This window comes from Podarcis bocagei, assembly GCF_964188305.1.
Source record: "Podarcis bocagei genome assembly, chromosome: 3".
In the NCBI taxonomy this organism is placed as follows: Eukaryota; Metazoa; Chordata; class Lepidosauria; order Squamata; family Lacertidae; genus Podarcis; species Podarcis bocagei.
Genome location: NC_138127.1, coordinates 33,547,793 through 33,572,353, shown reverse-complemented (window position 1 = coordinate 33,572,353; position 24,561 = coordinate 33,547,793). Strand labels below are relative to the sequence as shown.

The 24,561-nt window shown below is 40.5% G+C and overlaps 1 protein-coding gene across 1 annotated transcript in view; it reads left to right on the top strand.

Annotated features, from left to right (window-relative positions):
* Positions 1-24,561, top strand: part of ASCC3 (activating signal cointegrator 1 complex subunit 3) — a 234,161-nt gene that overhangs the window by 90,777 nt on the left and 118,823 nt on the right. Inside the window, exon 14 of the mRNA XM_081186537.1 lies at positions 15,894-16,028. Coding sequence (XP_081042663.1) covers positions 15,894-16,028 — 135 coding nt within the window. The remainder of the gene's footprint in view (positions 1-15,893; positions 16,029-24,561) is intronic.

Here is a 24,561-nt window from a genome sequence, read left to right as displayed (position 1 = left end):
CATGCCATTTTAATGTAGTTAAACATGGTTTAAATATTGTGGGTACAAAATAAGGTAGGTTCATTTTATTATTTTGTGATATGCAACTAAATTGTACCAAGATCGTTAAAGTAGTGCATGAGTTATAATATTGAAATAATAGCTGAAGTAGCCTTATCAGACTATTGGGCCACTTGTCTCAGTATTGTCTGTTTTTACTGACGACGGCTCTCCAAGGTAGTTCTGTATTACAGAAACAGAACTGTATACCGGAACTGATCAAATCAGTATTTTATCTGTTGTTCCATTACTTGTAATATGGAATGAAAAATATTAACTTCATATAATGTAGCCAGTTATCCATTGGAAACTCTTATCTTTTAAGTGAGGTGTGACTTTAATATTTAGGTGAGCAGCTTCTGTTGTAAATGCTATTAATATATAATATTTTTTATTTAAAAAAATCTTCCTAAAGATTAGTTTGATATTCAGCACTAATTACTGTTTGTTGTTGAAAGAGTTCATTTTTATTAGCAGGTAATCTTCTTTCCATTTCCTACTGTCAGATCAGGAAATAAGATTTTATTATACAGATTTATATTTTTTTATATTTAAAAAAACCCACAGGAATGGAAGCAGGTGTAAGAGAATTAGAATTTACATTAGAAGCAAACAAAGGAATTAAAAATGTATCTTGAAGGAGCAAGCTACAACAACCTACATGGGTAAATGATAATTCTAGGTTTCTCACAGTTTTAGTACTTGATGCTACCGATCACCCTTCTCACCCCATTCATGTTGAATAAACTAAGGATTGCGAAGATCAAACACTTTACAGCAGGCATAGGCAAACTCAGCCCTCCAGTTGTTTTGGGACTACAGCTCCCATCATCCCTGACCACTGGTCCTGTTAGCTAGGGATGATGGGAGTTGTAGTCCCAAAACATCTGGAGGGCCGAGTTTGCCTGTGCCTGCTTTACAAGTTATAATGCAATGTAGAGAGCTGCCTTCCTTCTCGGGGTGCTGAACTCCACCCTCTGTGAAAATTTCCTTGGGGAGCGCATACCCAGAATGGAGGCCCAAGTCAAAAGTGGGTGGAGCCATTCAATTACCCTTCCTCCTGGCACAGAAAGGAGAGAGAGAGAGAGAGAGAGAGAGAGAGAGAGAGAGAGAGAGAGATTTAAGAATTGCTCCCTGCACAGCAGTTAAGCTTGGGGGGGGGGAGTTTTTCTCAGCATATTTGCTGGGGTGAGAGGCATGACTGAGGAGGGGCAGCCGCAATCTGAATTCAGAGCCATTGAACAGCAATGTCCCATTCCTGCTCTAATGTGTAAGAACTTACTACAGGGGTCACTAGCCCTTTTAAATCTGTGGGCAAATTTTGAATGTTGAGTGAGTGTCATGGGTGCCCCTCTGCTTGGTCAATTGTCACCTCCCCAGGATCAGTCCCCTGAGAGGCAGAGTGCACATCCCTTTTCCAAAGGATCTATGTAAAGGTGTGGTGCAGTACAATTAATCTAAGCATTGGAAAACTTATAAAGCTGAACGAGGAAGTGAGGAAAGAGCTCTATGTACTTTTCAAGGGGCAAAAAGATAACCACTCACTGACCAAGGGGTCAATGAATGGAGGGAAACAGAAGCTTCATGGGCACCAATGGAAGATGTCATGGTTGCCATGACACCCATGGGCCTATTAATGACTCCATATGCATTAAGAATGCATGAGGCAAATTGTATAAATTTAATGGTGGTTCTTAGCTTTTGGCTAATTGTGTTAGGCATTTCCATTCAACATTTGGTCCCTAGATTGAATTGTATGGAAGTCAGAAATAACTAGCCTTACTAGGGGCCCAAACCATCTGTGATATCAGAGATGTCTTTCCCTCTAATGTCTTTGTTTGTTTGTTTGTTTGTTTGTTTGTTTGTTTGTGAAATGGAAATAGCAGCTGCTGGAAGCACACAAGGAGGGAGAGTTTAACCCTTTCATCCCCTGCTGCAGACCTGCTGAGAATCCTTCCTTTTAAAGCAGCTTGTTTGCATTGTGAGGAAAGCTCCTTTAGGGCCTATGAGTTTTCTTCTCAACGCAAATAGCAGCTTCAAAGAAACCATTTTCATTAGGGTCTTGGCAGAGGAGGAAAGGGTTAAAATCTCCCTCCTTACCTGCTACTATTGTGTACATAGCCAGAGTTAAAAGGCAGTGAGATTCTTTTGCCTTGCTGTGTTCCAAGCCACATTTGCACACTGTTATACACAATGGAGAGGGGGTGGGGATGTCTTCAACTGGATGCCCGTATGGTTTCCCTTCCCCAGGATCCCCCCTCCAATTTCTATTCAATGAAGCAGTCATCTGTGCATGCATTGTCATCCACACACGTGCAATGGCTGTCTTAAGTGTACACCTCAGCTTGACTGTGACATGAAGGCGGCATAAGTTTTTCTTTTAGATTGAAGCTAGTTTGAGATTGATTTTGAATTATTCTACCCCTCCCTCCTTATGCTGGTCTATGATCGTAATAAAGTTGTTGTTGAGAAGAAAGGCATCAAACAGCAGTATTTCTAAAGAAATTACAGGATAGCTCTTACCCACAACCCAATGTTGTGGGTAACATTGTGTGTATACCGATTCAGAAGCACTGGAGCCAGAGTCAACAACATACACAGTCATAGTCTCTTACACTCCAGTTTAAAAGTGCTCGTTAAAGAAATTATGCATTCAGTATCATGTCTGGTTCAGTTCCACTGACTTTATTTACATCTCAAATGCAGCCAAAAAAAGGAATCCTATGGTGCAGAGAGGTGGGAGGAACCTTGTTATTTTAAGATGCTCAAAGGTATTACTTATTTGTTGGAGGTACTTTATTTGGTATCAATGTACCACCACTTCAGGTGTCTGAAAATGTTAGTGATTTATTGGCATTGGCAGAATGAGAATAGCATTATGAAGAAATAATTTGGAAGCAATGCATTTTTCCATACTCAAAACTAGGACTGGATTTATTATTACCTGCATTACTGTAGCTACTATGATTTATTAATAGTTTGTGATAGGCTTTTTGACAGCTTGATCAATTATATCCACAGGTTATCCTTTATCTACTATTCTTAGCTCCTCAAAGAACATAGCATCCTAAAAAGGCATAATTTTCACGTCTGCAATTCATGCTGGTTTGGTTCAGTCCCATTACTGTAATACAGGTTGTAGCATGTGATATTCAGATGATGTTGTATGTTGGTGTGCATTAATAGATGTTGCATGTGTTACTGCTATTAAATAATAAAGGACAGTGGGAGGTAGTTTTATTCTACACAGGCATGTGCTTATGACAGATGGAAGAAAATCTTTTCATGTTGATTTTTCAACTGTCCTATTCCGCAAGACTTCGAGCTCCTCTTGGCTATTGGGAAATTAGAAGTTGGCGAATCAGCCTTTAATTTTTATCCATCTGTTCAAACTAATGAGATGTCTCGTTTGTAGGCTCACTTTGAATTACTCAATGCAAGCTCAGTGATAGCATTCTTCCCTCAGCCCCTCCTCCTGCGTTAACTTGCCGAAAGGGATCATAATAGATGTCTTAGTCTTGCTGTGCTTTCCCCTCTTTTATGGAAACCTTTTAAAAATAGGTGAAAAACACGCACACAAAACCTGCATACAGAGTTGACTTGCTTTCTCGGTAGTGTTTACGAAAGCTGTAGGTTTCTAAGGTTAGCTTTGTACTAGAGCATAGCCTGCTTCCTTAAGATTTCTACTAAAAATGTATTGGAACAGTTCTAATTGAAAAATCTAAATACTCACAAGATTTTGAGTATGACATTGGATGCTGTTTTGAGTTCCCTTTCCAAATGGTTAACTGTCTCCCTCCCCTGGTGAATGTTTTCCTATGCTTGCTAGTTTAATCTTTAATTATTATTTTTTCCCCTTGTTTGGGAAAGATGGAAGAAGAGATCCTTAGTTTCAGTTTGACAAGCATGTTACTGTTGTTTTCAAATGGAAGTTCAGGAGTCATGTTACGTTCCTTCTGCCCTAGGTTAGTGTGACTAGTCTTGGGCAAAATTGGTCAATATATTGGTGAAGTGGGCTGAGCTAGATAGGATTGTGGAAAGCATGGGGTGCTTTTATTTATTAGCCAGCAAGACACAGGGGAGGGGGAAATGAATTTGGAGGAAAGTGTGGCATTCCTTTGCTATAACTTTGAGTGCCCATTCCTTCCAAAGAAGGAAGTCAGCCAAAGCCCAACAGTACATTAGGATAAAGCTGCATATTATACCCAACTAGGTTATGGGTGATGGGGAAATGACACTGTATTTATGAATTTCAGGATGGGGGGGAGACCTTCGCCAGCAGCTAATGATCTGAACCTGGAGTGGGAAAACTCTGATTTGATTTGCTTTTGTATATTTTTATGCCACTTTCCCAACAACCAATCTGAACTCAAAAGCAGCTCACAATGGTAAAATGTTGTCAAATAAAAACAACACTTCCCAATACAATAAATGAACCAGAACAATGTGATGTTGACCTAATGGAGTAGGATGGCAACATGTCCTCTTCACAGAGGAGACACTATTTGAAGGGCTGTCAGAGTACAGTCTCTTTCAGGGATGGGGGAACCCCAGGCCAAGATAAAAATATTCATTGATTGCTCTGCCCTGCTTTGGCTCTGGCCCTGCTTTCCACTGGTGTGTTACCTCCAGTAGGTTGATCAGAAGGATATGTGACCCTCAGGCTGTAAAACGTTGCCCACCCTCCTCTATCTGAAAGGTGTCCAACCCAGATCTGGTTTAAACCCAAGAAACCATAAGGAAGGGCAGACGCTTTAAAGTTGTCCATCAGCAGCACTCAGATAGCAGAGGAACATAGGTCACTGGTCACAGTCAGCTCCACTATGATTATATAATTAATATTTACATTACAGTAGTAATTATTTCTAAATTTGCATCTGTACATATAAATTAGGATATACTGTACAGTTTTTATGCAAACTACTGTTCTCTTTTGTCCTCTGTTTTGGTGATGACTTTCTTTTCTTTTATTATTTTCTGTCAATATGTAATTGACCACCTTATCAAGGAGTAAGTGCTGGTTTATGTTACAAGAAGGAAGAGAAGGAACAAATTTAACCATGATCATACATATTGAGAAGCAGAAACTTGTTATTTAGATTGTCATTTGTTGATTAACTGAGAAAATCCTTCCTTGCTGTCAACAGATTTTATGGCTTGTTTTAATCATGTATGTTTAGAACAGTGCTTATCAAAAGGTGGGGCACTCCATCCCACCCAGAGGAAGTTATGAAGGTTTCAGGGTAGGTGTAAATGTTTCAAAAAAGAAGAAGTACAGTATAATTTTAAAATAATAATTAAAATTCACAATATTTCAATGCTTTTGAAAATTTGAATAAAATAATTCAGAAAGGTAGGTTTGAATGGAGATGTGGGATTTTCTTGTTAGCTAAAAGTGGGCATGGGTTTTAAAAGGTTGAGAAGCACTATGTTAGACTTGGAGTGCTTTTCCTCAAAGTAAGACTAGAATACACTTTCAAAACATTAAATATATGTAAAGCATGTTGGTTCTCACACGTTTCCTGTCATATTGGGGAGAAGATTACATGCATCCATAAAACTCTTAATATAATACACTAATGCGTAATGATGCTTTAACAGTAACACTGAAGCGAGAACTGCTGTTGAGAATGTCAGCCTTTAGTTACTTTGCATATTACTGGTTTTATTATAGACAGAAATTGCAGGAGTGGAGAGCAGTGGCACTGCTGAGTAGTGTCTTCTGAACTAATGATTACATTTTAGTTTTGACCTGCTTGCAACTTCTTCTAATTTCACACATGGATGTTTCCTGATCTATAAACTGCAGTGCATGCACTCCTAATTTGTGTGTGGTGTTTTTAAGGGAATTTTTTTATGCAAGAGGAGTTTGGTTTTCCATATTGTAGAACCAGCTAGCAGTCTTTCTTGTCAACAAGACAGCTTAGTTTTTCAAATCACTTTGCTTCAGGAACAGTCCCAAAAATTTGCCGTGCTTTTCATTTGCAATCCTCTTTATGCATTCTTGAAACCCCCTTTCTTTCCCACACATATTATGTATACCTGCCATCCTCACCCATACAGCTCACACACTTAAATGCTCGTCCTCAATATTAATGGCCCCTAACACAGCATTGCCAGCTCCTCCAACATGTTTTCACAACAACAACTCTCATTCCATTCTCTTTCTGGACCCTTTGCTTTGTAGCTGGTGCTCATGAGCTTGCCCCAGTGCTCAAAACCATCATATTATAGTGCTAGGAAAATATAATTAGTCCTTTAGGTAGGAGAGCAATAACTAGTGAGTGCTGTGTGGAATGTGGTTGCAGGTTGCTTAGTTGCAATTCCTTTAAGTTTATTCAAATGTGCATTTTCTTTTAATTTTTGTACAGTGGTACCTCTAGTTACAAACTTAACTCATTCCGGAGGTCCATTCTTAACCTGAAACTGTTCTTAACTAGAGGCGTGCTTTCGCTAATGGGGCCTCTTGCTGCCGCTGTGCTGCCGGCACACAATTTCCGTTCTCGTCCTGCGGCAAAGTTCTCAACTCGGGGTAACTCTTCCAGGTTAGCGGAGTTTGTAACCTGAAGTGTTTGTGACCTGAGGCATTTGTAACTCGAGGTACCACTGTATTTACTTCAACCCTGTCATAATATATAGATGAATTTCTGTCTTTTACTTGACTTGGGTTTAGGAGTATTTAGGACCATTTTGAAGCTACATTAAGAATGGAATCCTTTGTGTGACTACTCAGATGTAAATTCCATTGAGTTCAATGAGATTGACTCCTATATAAGTGTATATAGGATGCAACCTGTGGCTGCTATTTATATTTTTAAAGTGTACATTAGCTCATAGTATGTCAGTCCCAGTTTACGTAATATTCTTCCTTCCTCTCTGAAAAGTCTGTGCTTAGTGGCGTTCCCATTTTTTTGCATTATAAATATCCTGATTTGGTTTAAAGGTGGGTTCTGACATTGAAGAGGAAAGCTGGAAAGTTATGATCGGCTATTGTCATAGCCAGACCCTACTTGGAGTGTCACCCCAGGAAGGATGCATATCAGCAAGATTTTCCTATGTACTGTAGTGACCGTGTAATGAAGGGTGTTGAGTCTCCTGAAGGAATATGTCTAAATGCAACCTTACACAGGTAGATTTAGGTAAACACTAGGATTTACCATCCAGCCACTCACTCAGTTCTGTACTGTGGGTTGGTGTTGGCATAGCCATATGTTTATAGTTGTGCTTTTCAGCAATATTTAATGTATCTGAATGCTTTCATATGACAGAACTGGCCTAGGCTACCTGCTTTTCACTTTTTTTGCAGCCTTGGGTTTGTTTATTGTGACGAGTAGTATAGAAGTGAGCAGAGTGGCAGATCCCTTCATCTCTCTGAGGTAATGAGGCAAAAAGCCTGAAGTGACTTGGAAGGCATAAAAGTGCTGCTCAGCTGGAAAGGGAATTGAAGTTTTCTGACGATTTTAAGGCACTTCCCCTCTGTTGGGGTAGGGGACACTCATGGTAGGCTGTAGGCTTTGGGGGCATCCATCGCTTTAGTCGTAGACTACCTTTTATATACATCTCACCCAAGGTGTTTTGCAGTACAGTGGAACCTCAGGCTACATACCGTCCTCCTTACGAACGCTTTGGTTAACGAGCTCCGCTAACCTGGAAGTAGATGCTCCTTGTTGCAAACTTTGCCCCAGGGATGCGAGCGAAAGTCGCCTCAGCGGCAGCGGGAGACCCCATTAGCAAAAGTGTGCCTCATGTTAAGAATGGTTTTGGGTTAAAAACAGACCTCCAAATGAATTAAGTCCGTAACTGGAGGTACCACTGTAAAGCATTAAAAAGAATCAAGCGTGTAAGTCTTTTTAAGGGTCCATTGCACATGAATATGAATGAATCAAATGCGTTCCTTCAAGGCCAGTTTAGCTGTATAACATATTTAGCCCATTATGAACATTCTGGAATTTCCTCTTTCGCCAGGGGTAGGGAATCTGTGGCCCTTCAAATGTTGGATTCCCAACTACATTAAACTCTAGCCAACTTGGCCGGTCCTGTAGTCCAGCAACAGCAGGCCACAGGTTCCCCGACTCCTGGTTTAAGCTATGTACCACCTGCTAAAGCAATATAGCTGTGTTCTAGTTTAATATTATTAGGGGGATTTGTTATTAAATATAATCTGATTTAGCAGGGGCAGTTAGGACCTGTATTGTGGGTTTGGTTCCAGGAGGTCCGCACACAAAGACAAAATGGCTCAAAGTTAGGAAGCTCAGAACCGACCCCACCCCTACCCCTGCAAGGTGGAGGGCTGCTAACCAGGCTCTGGGAAAGTTGTAGTAAGGACCTGAGACGCTTCCAGAGCTGTCCCATGACATTCCCAGAGCCCAGTGTGCAAGGAAAACCCACTGGATGTGTGGGATGGAGGGGAAATAAATAAATGGAACAGTGGGTTTTTCCAACTCTCCATTCATTCATTCATTCATTTATTTTTCCAAACACCCACATAAGTTGTATATAATACACATGTGCAAAATACACAGGACTATACATTGGTAGTACTACACTGCACTAATCCTGAGTGCATGAGAATATGGGGGAAGATAACAAGGGTGTCTGGCTATATGTAGTCAGAATATTTATTAGTTTTCTTCATTCCAGGGTTGGTTGGGCTGCTTGTAATTTTGAATAATAACCCTTCAAGTTCATTGGCATCCACAGAAATGTGTTTGTTAGCTGTCTAATGACTTAAATTTTCAAGGCAATAGGCTAGCCACTCTTGCTTAATTTTTGTACAAGAATAGACACTGCTGCTTCTATATATTTGAATTGTTACTGACAAGAATGTTTACCTATCAGTAGAAGCTGGCAAAAGATTAAGCGATCAATTGTGTCACAGTAAAAAAAATAAAAATCTTTTTTAACCTTCAGGCTCTCCGTACTTGGATTTTGAAAAGGCTTATGGTAATCAAAGTTTTCTATAAATTTACCTTAGTAGTTGCAGGTTAGATCTGTTTGCTTTATAGATCAGTAATTTGGCTAAGGACAGGAAGCAAATGGACAGTTTACACAATGGAGGAAAGAATCCGTGTTAGGATTAACTGAATCAGATAATCTGGGGTGGGGTGAGAAGTGAAGTTAAGCCAGGTTGCAGAGAACGCCAAATTATTTAACATAACAAAAATCAGACTGTGAAGAATTTTAGAGGAATTTCTTCAAACCGTGTGAATGGGCAACAGAATGACCAATGGGATTCAGTATAAGTAAGTGCAAGTGCACTTTAGTATAAAATAAAAGCAAGCCACATCCTGACTTGGACCCCCTTTGGTGTGCTAAATGTTCCTCTTTTTCACACAGTAAAATTTAGGATATATGGTAGCATTTATTTGTTTTTTGTAACATTGTACCTTTTATATAAATTCATAGTATGACCATTTTTGAATGCTATTTACATTTCTGTTTACCTTATCTCAGAAACGGTATCATAGTACTTTTAAGCATTTGGTTGTTTCAGATGGTTGCATTAGTAAAATAGTTGGAAAGATTTCTGTCGTTCCAGGTGCATAATTTAATTTGATGTAAGTAAATACATCATGCCTTTAATTCAGGATTTTATGCTCTAAAGGTGTAGTGAATATGCCATTAGTGGTGATCTTGCATGCTAACTGGTAACAAATTGATTTTTGCTAAAAAAAAATTAATAAAGTAGATTATGCAAATATAAATTACCCCACAAGCTTTTAAGCTGCAAAAGTTACCTTTCGAAGTCATGTTTTGCCATTAGTATTCCAGATTTTTCTTCAGTCAAGTGAGTTTTAGGCTTTACACAGGACTATTCCAGCCTCACAAATTAAGTAGAAAGTTAATAATGAGAATTAGATTCAAGAGCTGTAAACATATAAGTTACAGCACAAATAACAAATGACACAAGAGATTTGTTTCTGTCCCTTTCGCACATCTTCCACTTTTAACTACATTTCATGATTTATTTTAACTTTACACTTGATTCAATTCCAAAGTAAATTCAAAAAGAATGCAAATGTAATGCCTGTATGGCATATGCTGGCATTCCATCACTATGTTTTCCAATTTCAACAAATGGAGTCATTAAATAGTTAATTGGTAACCTTGGTCTGTAACTTTTGGAGTATTAGTTCAGCAAGCTTTATGTATGTACAGGCAGTTGAGTCATTATACTGAGCCTTTATCATTAATGAACTTCTTGATCAGCAGGAGATGACATGTAGTGTGTCCATGGTTGTGTTTGCATCGCATACAAACAATGGTATGTCCAATCGCAAGAGGGAGCTGCAGTGACCTTCAGGCTTGCATATTACTTTTTTCTCATACTGACATGGCTAAGAGATGGACTTTGGCTGATCTTGACTTGTTTTATTCAGACTAGGGATCATAGTAAAGGTAAAGGGACCCCTGACCGTTAGGTTCAGTCATGGACAACTCTGGGGTTGCGGCGCTCATCTCGCTTTATTGGCCGAGGGAGCCGGCATACAGCTTCCAGGTCATGTGGCCAGCATGACTAAGCTGCTTCTGGCGAATCAGAGCAGCGCACGGAAACACCGTTTACCTTCCTGCCAGAGCGGTACCTATTTATCTACTTGCACTTTTGGCGTGCTTTCAAACTGCTAGGTTGGCAGGAGCAGGGACCGAACAATGGGAGCTCACCCCGTCACGGGGATTCGAACTGCCAGCCTTCTGATTGGCAAGCCCTAGGCTCTGTGGTTTAGACCACAGCACCACCCGCGTCCTACTAGGAATCATGGCTTATTCCAAAGTAGCTTAAATAAACCAGCTGGCCACAGTTTGGAATAAATTAACATTATTATTTAAATTATAAACTGCTTATATGCAAAAATGGCTTTTAAGTGGTTTACAACTATAAAATAAATTATAAAATCTGTACAAAATTAAAATACACAAGAATAATCCAAGCAAAGCATTAAAACTTCCTCAACTAAAATGTACAATCAAGGAAGTTTAAAAGCATGGCAATTAAAACAGTTAAAACAATAAGACTAGAAGTTCAGGTTCAGGTGAATGCTTGCCAAAAAGGCATGTTTTCAAGAGGCCATGCCAATACAGATGGAAACACTCATATTTCAGCAGGAAGATCAATCCACAACACTGGTACCACCAGTGAAAAAGCCCTCCTCTGTGTTACAACAAGCTGGTCATCACCAGGTTGTGGCAAAACCAACCATGTTCCATTTGCTGGTTGCCATTACCAGGCACTGGAAGGAAATATGGTTTTTCAGGTAACCTTGTTCAGAGTTATTTAGTAGCAGAACCTTTAAACTGGTGCAGTGGCTAATAGGCTGCTAGTGAAGATTCCTCTGTACTGGCAGGATATGTCCAATAAGGAGCACCACCCAGGCTGCAGCGTTTTGCATAAGCTGCAATCTCTGAACCAGGGAAGCCCCACACAGAGTCATTGCAATAGTCCAGGTATGATGCTATCAATGAATGTGTCACAGTGGCTAAATTATTGCAATCCAGGAAAGGGTGTAGTTGACATACCAGCCAAAGCTGGTGGTACTCTTTACCACAGAGGCCTCCTAGGTCCACAGACAAAGATGGACCCAATCCGTGTACCTGTTTTCCAAAGGGAGGCCGTACAGGCTGGCCACACACACACACCCCAGTTGTCAGACCTGTTAACCACTTACCCATAGTGTCTCTTCTGTAACTGGATTCAGCTTCAGTTCACTGACTCTCATCCACTGCACCCCTGGATCCAGACAGTGGTTCAGCTTATGTATGGCCTTTCTTAGGCTGAAATAAAACAGAAAACTAGATCTGAGTGTTGCAAACCTCCTGATGATTGTTCCCAATGTGGATACCCAATTGCAACGCCCCATAAGATGTAAACGTGTAGTCCCCCAGTTCTCTGCTGGTGGTCATGCAGGTAGGATAGGAACCACCAAACTTCCAAACCACAGAGATAGTCCACTAGGATACCATGATTAATGGTATCAAAAGTAGCTGAAATACTACATGGCCTGTCTCTCCTTCAAAGGAGGTCATATTTTCAAGATAAACCACCCATGGTCCAGATAGTATGAGAAGCCAAAACTCAAGGAAACTGAATATGAATGCTGGAAAATCCTTCATCCAGTTGCATTGGAACAATTAGAGGAGTATATGACTTGCATATTTGAAATACCAACTTTAAGGCTATTGAAGTATATATCCTGGAAACAAATGCTTTGCAGTCATTTCAACCATTATCCCTTTCATGCATCTTGTCAGAAGTTGTTTTAACTAAATCACCGGTGATGGTGTGGTCTGATATACTTGAAAGTTTTCCTGATTAGGCTGTAATCTTATTTAGGAAACCATAATGAGGAAATAAAGACTGAATAGCACTTTAAACCCAGCTGGCCAGAAAAAAGCCGATCTCAATATTGCTAATAAGCTTCAAAATCTGTAGGTGTTCATCATTTGTCTCTTAGAAGTCGGCAGGGGAATCTGCCAATAACAAGATAGATGTATCATCTGGCTAAAATAGTGCTTGTTGCAATACTTGCTGTGGTTCAGCAGATGTTGAAGGGCAAGAGCAGCTCTGTAAATCTAGACGGCAAGATGTAAAGTTTGTACCAAGCACAAAGTAATGATGTCTTACTTGCTTGTTACCAGCTAGCCATTTTATAGAACTGAAATTAAATTAGGTAGTATCATGGAAATCGTTTGCTTTGGTGGTCAAGTATACATGAACCTAGGAAACTTTTAGAGTCCAAAGGGGGATTGAAGAAGTTGATGGTTAACAGGATTTTCAGCATCTGCAATGGCCATGGAAACTATTAGATGTAACAGGGTTCAAAGCTGATGTCAAGCACTGAAGAGATTTGTTAGCAAGAGAGTAATTCCATGGAAGAGAACAGTAAGTAGGTCAGGGAGAGGCAGACATCAAGTCCTTTAAAATTCTGTTTTACTAAAGATATAGCAAAGACATTCCCTTTTCTTTATCCTTGAAGTGATAAGTGTATCTTCTTTCAATTTTGTCATCCCAGTATAGTTTGCCTATTTATACACACAAACTAGGGAAGGGGAAAAGATGCTGGTTGTTATTGGAAGTAGTAGACCATCAGTGTGCCACCACTGACTGACTTGCACAAAAAAGTTTTAAGAAGTTTTTTAAGGCTGGCTATATTGATAGCACTGAACTGTAAATCTTCCCACAATCCATGGAGAAGCAAAATCCTCGTTTGAGAAAAAGGAATTGCCTTTGCAACCTCCTTATGAGAATGAGAAAAGCCGCTCAAGAAATATTAAATAAATGCTCACAGTTTCTACACTTTTTGCTAAAGAGCACTCATTGCTGTAGGATGGTTGTCCATGCCTACCCTAAGCAAAATATTTCAACCATGAGTGTATTCTGTGCCAAAAGTACATTGGGGGAATAGCAGAAACCTGCAGGGAAATGAGGCTTTGAAAAATAGTGTGCAGCAGGGATAGCCAGCATGGTGCCCTCTAAATGTTGTGATTTGCAGTTCTCATCAGCACCAGCCAACATGCCCAGTAGTCAGGGATGATGGACATGGCAGTCCACAACATCTGGAAGGGAGAATGATGCTGATTTGCCACATTGGTGTACAATAATAATAAACAATAATAATAATTTTATTTTTTATTATTTATACCCCACCATGTGTTCCTGTTGGGAGGCATTGATTCATCTTGCCCAGCAAGAAAACAACAAAAGGCCCAGCTTATCAGAGCTAACTTTAATCATGGAAAACTAACATGGCGCAGCTTGAAGTGGCTTCTAGTTTTTAAGTGTTCCTCTCTATTGATGAGCAATATTAATTACAGATAATCAAAGGGCATGAGATAAAGCCTTCTGCTCATCAAAATCGGAGTGTTTGTTCAACTTCAAGCTGAATTAATTTTTATTTATAAACCAGATGCCAACATGCATCAAAATTGGATAAAGCACGCCACCCCCAAATGTTTCTTTTCCCCTGGTTTACTAGTTTAACCATAAACTGAAATTCTTAACAGGATGATAACTGTCCGTTGCAGTGGCATCACGGAAGAAGGAGTTTACCACTGCCTGCTCCACTGGGCAGGACAAGGATCTGGGCCAAAACTGGTCAGCTTCAAAATGTCACCATTTAATCTGCCTTTGCCGCCACCAGACTCTTTGGTGATAATGACTGAGATCAACAAAATGATTAGGTTTTCTAGCCACAGAGATCATTTGGGAAAGTTTTGAGAATATCCACATCTGTTGGTAGTCTTAACAATGGTGGTCAGCCATCCCATCAAAGAGGTTGAATAGGAAATAGTGCTACCAAAATGGAATGTTCAGTGACAAGTGTTTCTCAAAGGTGTTCACTTCACATAGAATTGTAGAGTTGGAAGGGACCCTGAGGATAATCTAGTCCAACTGCCTGCAATGCAAGAATATGCAGCTGCCCCATACAGGGTTCAAACCTGCAACCATAGCATTGTCCTGGGTTCGATGAGAGTTATAGTTCATGAGAGCGCCAGATTGGGGGAAGCTGCCTCAAGTTGTTTGTTTGTTGCCACCCAGTGCAGAATATGAGGGAGAATGTTCTGTATTTGGTAGAAATTAAATCCACTGTTGCATTTTTAACATAGTAAGAAATATATTTTTGATTTATTTCTTTTTTCTTTTTGCTTAAACTACCTCTGTTCAAGGAAAGTATCACCTTCTTTCTTTAAACCACTTTCAGTAGTGTTTTTTAAAAGTCTTCAGCAAGAATTGTTAGTCCCTCCCCCCCAGATAGTCATAAAATTCTGTAGTGCTAACCTGGAGACATTTCCTTTGTGCTTTGCTTGCATATTTTGTCATTTAAAAGCTTAGTTTTTCCCTAAGAAAAGCTACACAAGCTCTCAGCTCTTGAGACACCAGAACTAGCTTTGAACTTCAGAGTACAGATCTAATTACACAGCTTGTAGCTGTGGAACCACTTTTCTCTATTCCAAATTACTTTTCCCAACTTATTTGCATAATGTAATGCATAGAGGTTAGCCACTGAAATAAAATAAAAAATCTCTTGACATAGTTAGGACAGGCTAAGTTAACCCGCTTAGAACTGCAGTGTTCTGTTTTATATGCTCATTCAGTAGGCTGAAATAAAAAATATATATTTTGAAAGTACTATGCATTGTGGTCTTGGATCGATGCTGGTCTTTTCCTTTTAAAAAAGTTTTAGTCCTGAAGTAAATGAAGTTGTTGCCATCCAAGTCAGAAAAGATAACTAAGCGGGAGTGTAATGCGGGTTTATAAAACTATATACAGTTTTAGGAAAAAGAATAGGGATACATTTTTCTCTCTTTCTCATAACGCTAAAACGCTGGGTCACCCACATTTGTATACACAGTGCAGTTAAAATATCATTCTCCCTGGTATGCCAGTTTTCTACCTGTGATAATCTTTTGTTCTTGAAGTCTATGAGCACTCAAACACTGTCCGAAGTGGTCCAGGGACTACTTGTATGACCTCATATGCTCCCTGTGAGGACTAAGCCTAAGTTAGAGCTCTGAAACTGAATTGTAGACTGCAAAAAAGAAAAGGGGGGAAAGTGTACATGCTTTCATTTAGTGTACATACCATCTATATTTGTTTGCTCTGAATTAGAACAGGATGGATAACCTGTGGACCTCTAAAGGTTGTTGGGCTCCATCTCCCTTCTTCCCTGATCGATGGCCATGCTAGCGAAAGCTGATGAGAATTTGAGTCAAACAATCTCTGGAGGGCCAGAGGTTAACTAACCCTGATTAAAATAACTTCTATGTGTTTATTGTTTAATTTAGTCCTAAATCACTAGTATTATTAACCAATTCCTATTGCTCATTTTTTTTAAAAAAAAAATCTCTTTTATTTCAAGGTGATGGTGTTTGTTCATGCACGGAATGCTACTGTCAGAACTGCAATGGCTCTTCGTGAGAAAGCTAAAAATAATGGTCACATTTGCTACTTTTTGCCAACCCAAGGTCCTGACTATGGGCAACTAGAAAAACAAGTAAGTGGTTTCTATGGCTAATTGGTTTTGATGTCCTACCAAAACAAGGTCCATTAATACCTTCCTGTTTTTAACTGCTTACTGTGGTGTGTTTTTCTTTTGTTTTTTAATGGATTAAACATTTGGTTCTGTGTTTGAACACACTGATTCATTCTAAGGGTTAAATTTCACAAGCATTGCTTCTAGGGCTGCAAATACGTTTTTTTCTAATGAAAGCAGTATTTTAAACATGAATGTGGCATTCATGATTTATGCAAGGCAGATGTTTGTCAAAACATATTGTAAGCAGTAACCCATAAGACTTTTGCTGTTGCCTCATAGCATGCAAGCCAATGTACCATTTAACCCTCTTTCACCACCTTGGAAACATCAGAAGATCTTGACTATATGATAGCTGTCCTCAACTTAGTAAATTCTCATGCCACCATTTTTAAGTTGCCAGGAGATTAATTTTGCACTGAGAAGGAGCACCGTGTGCATTCTTCTCAAAGGCCTCAATCTTTTAGCTAGAACAACATGACACCTACACCCATGAATATAGTGTCAATTGGGCCCTGTTTGTAGGATTCCTAGTTTCCCTGGGGGGGGGGGATGTGATATGAATATGATAAATAAAATATTCACAACGTTTTGTATCTCTGATAGTATTTTACATTCACATTGTGGCAGCTGCTGTCTGTTAATCAATGCTAGTGTTATGGTAGCTTACCAAGAGTGAATCATTGGCATTCTAAGGTGGTCTTAAATAGAGTGTAGAAGTTGCTCTGTGAGTACATTTAGGTGTATATTGAGTTTTTGCTCATGTCAGTTGACAGACTTGTCTTCCTAAGTTTATCTAACCATCATCCCCAGTACTGTGGAAACTGGCTCTAGCTGGAGAAGTGAAGGTCTGCATCCTTGACTTCATTTGCCAAACCAACTGTAAACATTACTAATAATTTACCTGCTCTACTTATTCACTGAGCTCTTACCGTCGACTTCTGTATTTCTCCCTGGTTCCAGCTATGGCTGCAAAGTTCAACCATGGTTAATTTACGGTGGAAGAACGTGTGCTGTCTGCTAATATTTCAACATGGGATATAAGTGTGTTCACTATTTTTTGTTGTTGGTACTCCTTGACATGTCATGCTAATTAAAAATCCATCTGTTAAGAAACAGCTACACATTACTAAAACATTAATATTATTTTCCATAAGTGACAGTTTGCTTCTAAAACCCATAGGTTGCTCTCTCATTAGTGATAATTAATGGAGCTATTTCACTGCCCTGTGAGACACACGAACAAAAGAGATGTTTTCATCTGCTGATGTTTGCAGGAAAGAGTCATTTGTAGTTTGCAGCTCATTTATGCGAAACATTTATCATAACAAAACCGAAGCAGAGCACATCAAAGGCTTGCTTCAGATATAACCTTGCTTAAAATGTCAGCAGCTTTCATAGAATCATAGAACTGCAGAGTTGGAAGGGACACTGAGCTTCATCTAGTCCAACCCACTGCAATTCAGGAATCCCAACTAAAGCATTAATGACAGATGGACATCCAACATATGCTTAAAAACCTCCAATAGGGAGGGAGTCCATTCTGGGTATGCAGCTTGAGGGTACTTCTGGGTCCATTTCTATGGCTTGAGCCTCACGTGGCCTCAGTGATGCGGACTTCCATCAGCTTTGGCTGGTGGCTCAGCTGCGCCCCTATCTGGGCAGAGATTGCCTAACTTCTGATGACTATGCTCTGGTAACCTCTAGGTTATATTACTGCAACATGTTATACGTGAGGCTGCATCTGAAGACAATTTCGAAACTTCAGCTGGTTCAGAATTTGGCATCCAGGTTGCTCACCAGGACAAGATAGTTTCAGCATATGACAGCAATCCTGGTCCAACTGCACTGGTTGCCAAATAGCTTCTGGGCTTTCTGCTGTTAGCATCTTTTTCTGCATTTCCCCCCTCCCCTTCTGATTTTAGCATGTTGCAATCTTGTAATGAATTCCTTTTACTGAAGACTTATTTTTAAATGTTCCGAATGAAAATGACTTTTTAAAAAAAAGGATTATCGTATTTGCTTACTGAGAACAATAATACTTTTTCAGTAAAAGATAAGTTAATCCGGTTTGCGTCTTGCTAAGCAGGTAATTACAAAAGTCTGCAGATGAACTTATAAAATGGAAAAAAGTGTTTAATAAATGTAGGAGAATGAGATATAGGAGGTGTTATTAATATTCCCATCTATACTCTGGCAATATCTTTGGCATAATTAAATGAGATAATATCTCAGTAGAATAAAGTTTAGGGATGGGGAGGGCCACTGCGGCAAAACAAACTTGTGTTCTTATCCACCTTGTACTCAAAAGAGGAAATGGACTGGTTTGCGCATCGCATTATCCATCATAGCAAAAATACACTATGGTTTGATGTGAAAGAGCAACCTGCTGATGCGCACCCTTGGGCCCTTTGCTCCTCCCTCATTGTTGGCTTGTGCTGTGAACTGTCCAGCACATCCATCCGAAAAATGAAATTATGAGCAATGGGAACTTTGAGTGCAGCTCTACAATATTTTTCCATTTTTCTGTTCTTAATATAGCAATGGGGGCAAGGGGGCTAAAAAGCAGATATTTGCTAGCTTCAGACATATGTAACCAAACATTATAAATTAGACATTACATAATTATTATTGTTGTTGTTAATAATAATAATAATTTATTTGTACCCTGCACATCTGGCTGGGTTTCCCCAGCCACTCTGGGCAGCTTCCAACAAAGATTAAAAATACATTAAAACACCAGTCATTAAAAACTTCCCTGAACAGGGCTGCCTTTAGATGTCTTCTAAACGTCAGATACTTGTTTATCTCTTTGACATCTTATGGGAGGGCATTCCATAGTCTGGGGTGATCTTCATTGTGTTATCCAGATATTTGGGGCTACAACTCCCATCAGCCCCAGCTAATATGGTTGGTGGTTAGAGATGATTGGAGTTTAGTCCACAACATATGGAGGTCATAGGGTTTGCTGTTCCTGGGACCGTTCCATTTCCAACCTCAATTCTGTTTCTTATGGGTTGCCAATAGAGGAGCAACCCAGCTTTGTCGGGACATGGTTGGCTTGACTTCGCCCTGATTTAATTGGGGCACATGGACTCTTCTGTCATAATAGTCATATGGCAGAGAGGCAGACCCACAGTGGTAGTGTGTACGTATACATACATGGATGTGTGGATAGATGTGGATAGTTGTAGGCATATCTTCCCCTTCACTCTAAATAACCCACACCGTGAATCATTAACAAACCGTAATTTGTTTGGATACCGGTCAATAATGAAACTCATTCAAGTTTTAGAAACAAAATTACTTTTGTCCTCATGCTGGGAAAGATGACATTGAAGAGAGAGTCTATTTTACTTCAGCAGCTTCCTATTCCACGTAGCATAACATTTTGACAAAATAAAGAGCCAGTGGATTTTTTAAGAGCCTGACAGGAGACAACCTGCCCTTTCAATTTTGAAATAAAACCTCTCGTAGGAATTAACAGACATCTGTAAGTAATTAAGAATTACTCTCAGGAATTTATTCTTGACTAAAGCTTTCAGGCATTATGGATGATGTCAATCCCTTTCAGAAACATTAAGAATTGGAAATAGTTGACAGAGAAGGAACACACACAGAGAGAGAGAGAGACAGGATCTGGAAAACAGTGGCTTATAGAAATAACAGCTAATCAGAGTTGAAAGCCTGCTTCAGACATAATGTGCCAGGGACCGGCAAGGCTCTGACAAGCGTGTGACGGAGGCAGGAGGCCAGGGGATTGATCCAGGAGAGGGGGGCAGCCATTTATGGGGTTTGTCACTGGCCATGAGGCTGGAGCCAGGGCAGCAGGGGGAGAGGAAGCTCAGGGCCGTCAGAGACAGAGATGAGCATGTTGGGGGAAGAGGCTGTTCAGGCGAGGGTTGGGTCAGTTAAATCCCCACCACTTCCCTCCCTGCTGTCTCCTAGAACCAGGAGAGGCCTAAAGAGGGAAGAGCAGTGATGCTTTCTGTGCAGGAGAAGTCTCGGGTTGTGTACATGCACCCCATCAGGTGAAGGTACATAAGCTGGTGGAGGGGCAAGAGCCCACTGTTACTGCAACTGCTTCCCAGGGCACAGACTTTGGGACAGATGCCTAGAGGCTAGAAGCATGTGCAAGTGTTTATCCGGGGCACCATGGGAGTTGCTGTAAGTGTCTAAGATGTAACTAAAAGACAAACACATTTCTTGGCTAGAGATTCCTAGGACATAATTCTAAACCACAGGCAGCTGTTGTACAGTCTTTCAAGTTGCATTTTAGTAAATTCAGTAGTGACTAGGGATGAGGGGCATGGAACAAGGAGCTCAATGTTTTCTACGCTGTTCTCCCCTGTTTGTTTTATCTTCATATAACAACCCTGTGAGTTAGCTAGGCTGAGAGACGATGACTGGCCCAAGGTCACTGAGTGAGCTTCATTTGTAGGGATTTGAACCCTGGGGAGGAAGTGAGCATTGTGTGGAGGCATTTTGGCTTCCCTCTCTTCCACCTACATGCTGTTCCAGGAGTTCTCTTGACCCCACACCAAAGCCAATTTCAGGGGCATGGGAGGGGGGGGGGGAGAAGAGAACCCCTATTGTACAACCACAAGTCCTTGCACAGATCTTCCACTGACAGGACTCATCCATTGATTCCCAACCCTAGTCTCCCTAGTCTCCCTTTGCCATATTTCAAAAAGTGAATATCCCAACACAAAAGTTGGTTTTTTAGCAAAGTTGTTGAGCTGGTCTGATGATTGAAAAGAAGCAATCTATAAATAAAGTACCACCTGCAACTTTATAAAGGTTTGCTATGTTTTTATTTTCTAACCACTTATCTGTTACGTGAACCTTGAGTTAGCTGTTCACACCAAGCAAGGGGGGGGCGGAGAGGAAGACTATGTTTTAAAAAATGTACTTCTACGTCACATGCCTTAAACCAGCATTTTAGTTTTGAATCAGTTTTAAACTGAAAATTATCTTCAGAACAGAAACATTTTAATGTAACACTAAAATGTATGAGATTTGATTTTTATATATATATTTACACACACACATATATATATATATAGTATTGAGAGCCACCTTGTGGAATTTTTTGTTGTTGCACATTTTTTATTTGATTGTGTTTTTAGTATATAATCTGGTTTGCTGCTGTCTTTTAATATCTTATTTTTTCAAGTATTAGTACCTTTGTTTATACTCTGATTATGTTTTTCAATATACTTTCTACACTCAGCATTTTGAAAGTAACCTTTCCTCTACTCTTACTTTAAGCTGGTGAGAGGGGGAATGTGACAAATGGAATGATTTTAACAAGGTCAATACTTTCTGCAGTTATTGGCTGTGTTTAGATGATCATATATTGGTTTCTTAAGTGAAGATTTGCAGAAGTCTTTCTCTCACACACAGCCCCTTGATTCCTCCCTATGCGGTCATCAAACCAAGAAGTCTCTAATTAACCATAAGTTGCTTGAACAGGGAAACTATCCTCACCAGCATCAGAACAAGACAGGATCTTAACCATTGAAGTTGGTTTAAAGACTGAAGCTGGTTCAGACAAAATGGGAAACTATGGTTAAAGACTTCCTGGTTTAATCACAGCTCACACAAAGCAGCTTGTGTGAGGAAAACACTTATGAATCTCTGGTTACTAAGCCAGGATCATCCAACCTGGGCCATTGTATTCAAACATGCTCAATAGTGATAAATGATAACAGATGTTCCAAATAACATAATGCCTTCCTGTAGGTAGTGTAGTTGCTTTTTACACTTCCCCGTTAAATATGCCTTGATGGTATAAAACAACTGAATGATTATGTATATTACCTGTTTGTCTCTGAAACTTGCAAAACAGCACCATTGAGGACTAATGAATGTCTCTTTGGTGCCAGTTCTATGCTTCAACAATGTCAGGTGCCTAAATTGGCTGTATATTTGCAAGAATTTAACAAGCACCTGGCTGGATGTAGGCAATCCTCCAGCACTCCTTCTGTTCTACAGGAAAGTAGATCAAAATGTAGTACGTTAAGACTGCAATTCTAAATACACTTACTAGGCAGTGAGCCCAAGTGAGCACAGTGGGACTTCAGAGTATACCTGAGTAGGATAGTCCTGTAAGAATCACCTGTCCACTTCTTGTGTAAGCCTGCCTGGAAGTCCATTTATTTGGGGTCAGTTTGTGTTTATCATTCTACATAGAATGTTTCAATTAGCAAGGGATGTTTATAATCTCATTTCCCTGCACAGCAGCCTTGTGAGTAAGCTATTTTAACTCATTTCCAGTTTGTTGACCACAAATCTTAGGCTGAATGAAAAAGAGGGAAAGCACAGAAAACTGAAGCACAGGGACTTGCGCTCTCTCCTTCTTAGTAAGATCTCAGTTATAGCTGAGACATTTACATCTTGCTTTGCAAAGTGCAGTAAAAAATGGGAAAGCAAAAGCACAAGTAGCTCCCCCCCCCCCTTTCGTCACTTTTCTCTGTAATATCTGAACATCTGAGCCTGGCAGAGGCTGCCTTGTGAACCTTGCCATCAGTGATCCAACCCTAATGTTCCATCCACTGGACGATGCTGGCCTCTGTCTCCTGATGTCAATGTTTTAAATGTACTTTCTTGAAAGATATAGCCACCTCAAAAGCAGATAACTACATATTTTTGAACCCACCTAATATTGCTATTAGAACACAGGTGGCACTGTGGGTTAAACCACAGAGCCTAGGACTTGCCGATCAGAAGGTCGGTGGTTCGAATCCCCGTGACAGGGTGAGCTCCCGTTGCTCGGTCCCTGCTCCTGCCAACCTAGCCGTTTGAAAGCACGTCAAAGTGCAAGTAGATAAATAGGTACCGCTCCAGTGGGAAGGTAAATGGCGTTTCCATGCGCTGCTATGGTGGTTCGCCAGAAGCAGCTTAGTCATGGTGGCCACATAACCCGGAAGCTGTACGCCGGCTCCCTCGGCCAATAAAGCGAGATGAGCGCCGCATCCCCAGAGTCAGTCACGACTGGACCTTTACCTTTACCTTTTAATATTGCTATGGGTATGGCATCTGCATATAGGATGACAGAGTTGTTCAGGCTGGCATTATGAAATTTGCTGTTACTCATTTCATAGATTACTAGTATGACTAGATATCTAACTGTAGTCATGTATATTGGCAGCTGGTTGCATATTATGAAGGACGTATTTATAACTTATTTTGTAACTACTTTATATGAACTGAGATACATTACTCCACCTCATTTTTTCCTCGTAGCTGCCCTGTAAGGTAAGTCACCATAGGAAATACTGGTTATAAATATACAATGGTGCCCCGCAAGACGAATGACTCGCAAGACGGAAAACCCGCTAGACGAAAGGTTTTTCCGTTTTGGAAGTGCTTCGCAAAACGAATCTCCTATGGGTTTGCTTCGCAAGACAACAATGTCTTGCGAGTTCCTACTGGTTCCCCCCCCCCCGCTTTTTCTAAGCCGCTAAGCCGCTTATCAGCTGATCCGATCATCATTAGATAAGCTGCTAATAGTGCTAATCCGTCAATGGGCTTGCTTCGCAAGACGAAAAAACCGCTAGACGAAGAGAATCACAGAATGGATTCTTTTCGTCTTGCGAGGCACCACTGTAGAATAAGACTCATCCTTGCAGTTCTCTCTACAAAATGGTTTGAGATCTAGCAGAAGAGGAGGAGAGGAGATATGATAGCCGTCTTCAAATATCTAAAGGGCTGTCATATGGAGGATGGAGCGAGCTTGTTTTCTCCTGCTCCAGAGGCTAGGAACCAACCAATGGATTCGAGTTACAAGAAAGGAGATTCCGAATAAACATCAGGATGAACTTTTGATAGTAAGAGCTGTTCAACAGTGGAACAGACTCCCTCAGGAGGTAGTGGACTCTCCTTCCTTGGAGGTTTTTAAGCAGGTGCTTTAGTTGAGATTCTTGCTTTGCAGGGGGTTGAACTAGATGACCCTTAGTGCCCCTTCCAGCTCTACAATTCTATGATTCTATGAGAAGCAGGGAATTTTGTGGGTTCGCCCTTCCCTCTGCAGCCCTCCACCATCATTTCCCTAACTTCTGAGCAGATGTTTGTGAGATTCAGGGAGAATGAGGAATCACTTCCCCTCCTCCTTCCTGCAGATGCTTCAGGGTCTCCTTCCACTAATCTAAATATAACCCACAATAAATAACATAATGGGAGGAATTCAACATCTCACTAAAGTGGTTGTTCCATCAGGGCAAGCATTTTGGCATGCCTTCCTCTGCTCTGAGGGTTCTCCTGGCTGCCCCACTGTGAGCGCACAGGGGGAAAGCCACATTGTGCAAGCGGCTGTCCTTGGGCAGGGTGTCTGCTGACAGGACTCATTGGCTAACTCCCACCCAATGGGTTGTATCTAATGCTGCTGTTGTGTAAACAGAACAGACTTCAGTTCACAAAGCAGGGCTTACCCAACTTCTCCTCCCCCCCCCCCGAAGCCCTGCCCCCATTCACCCCAAGAATCTGCTGTGGA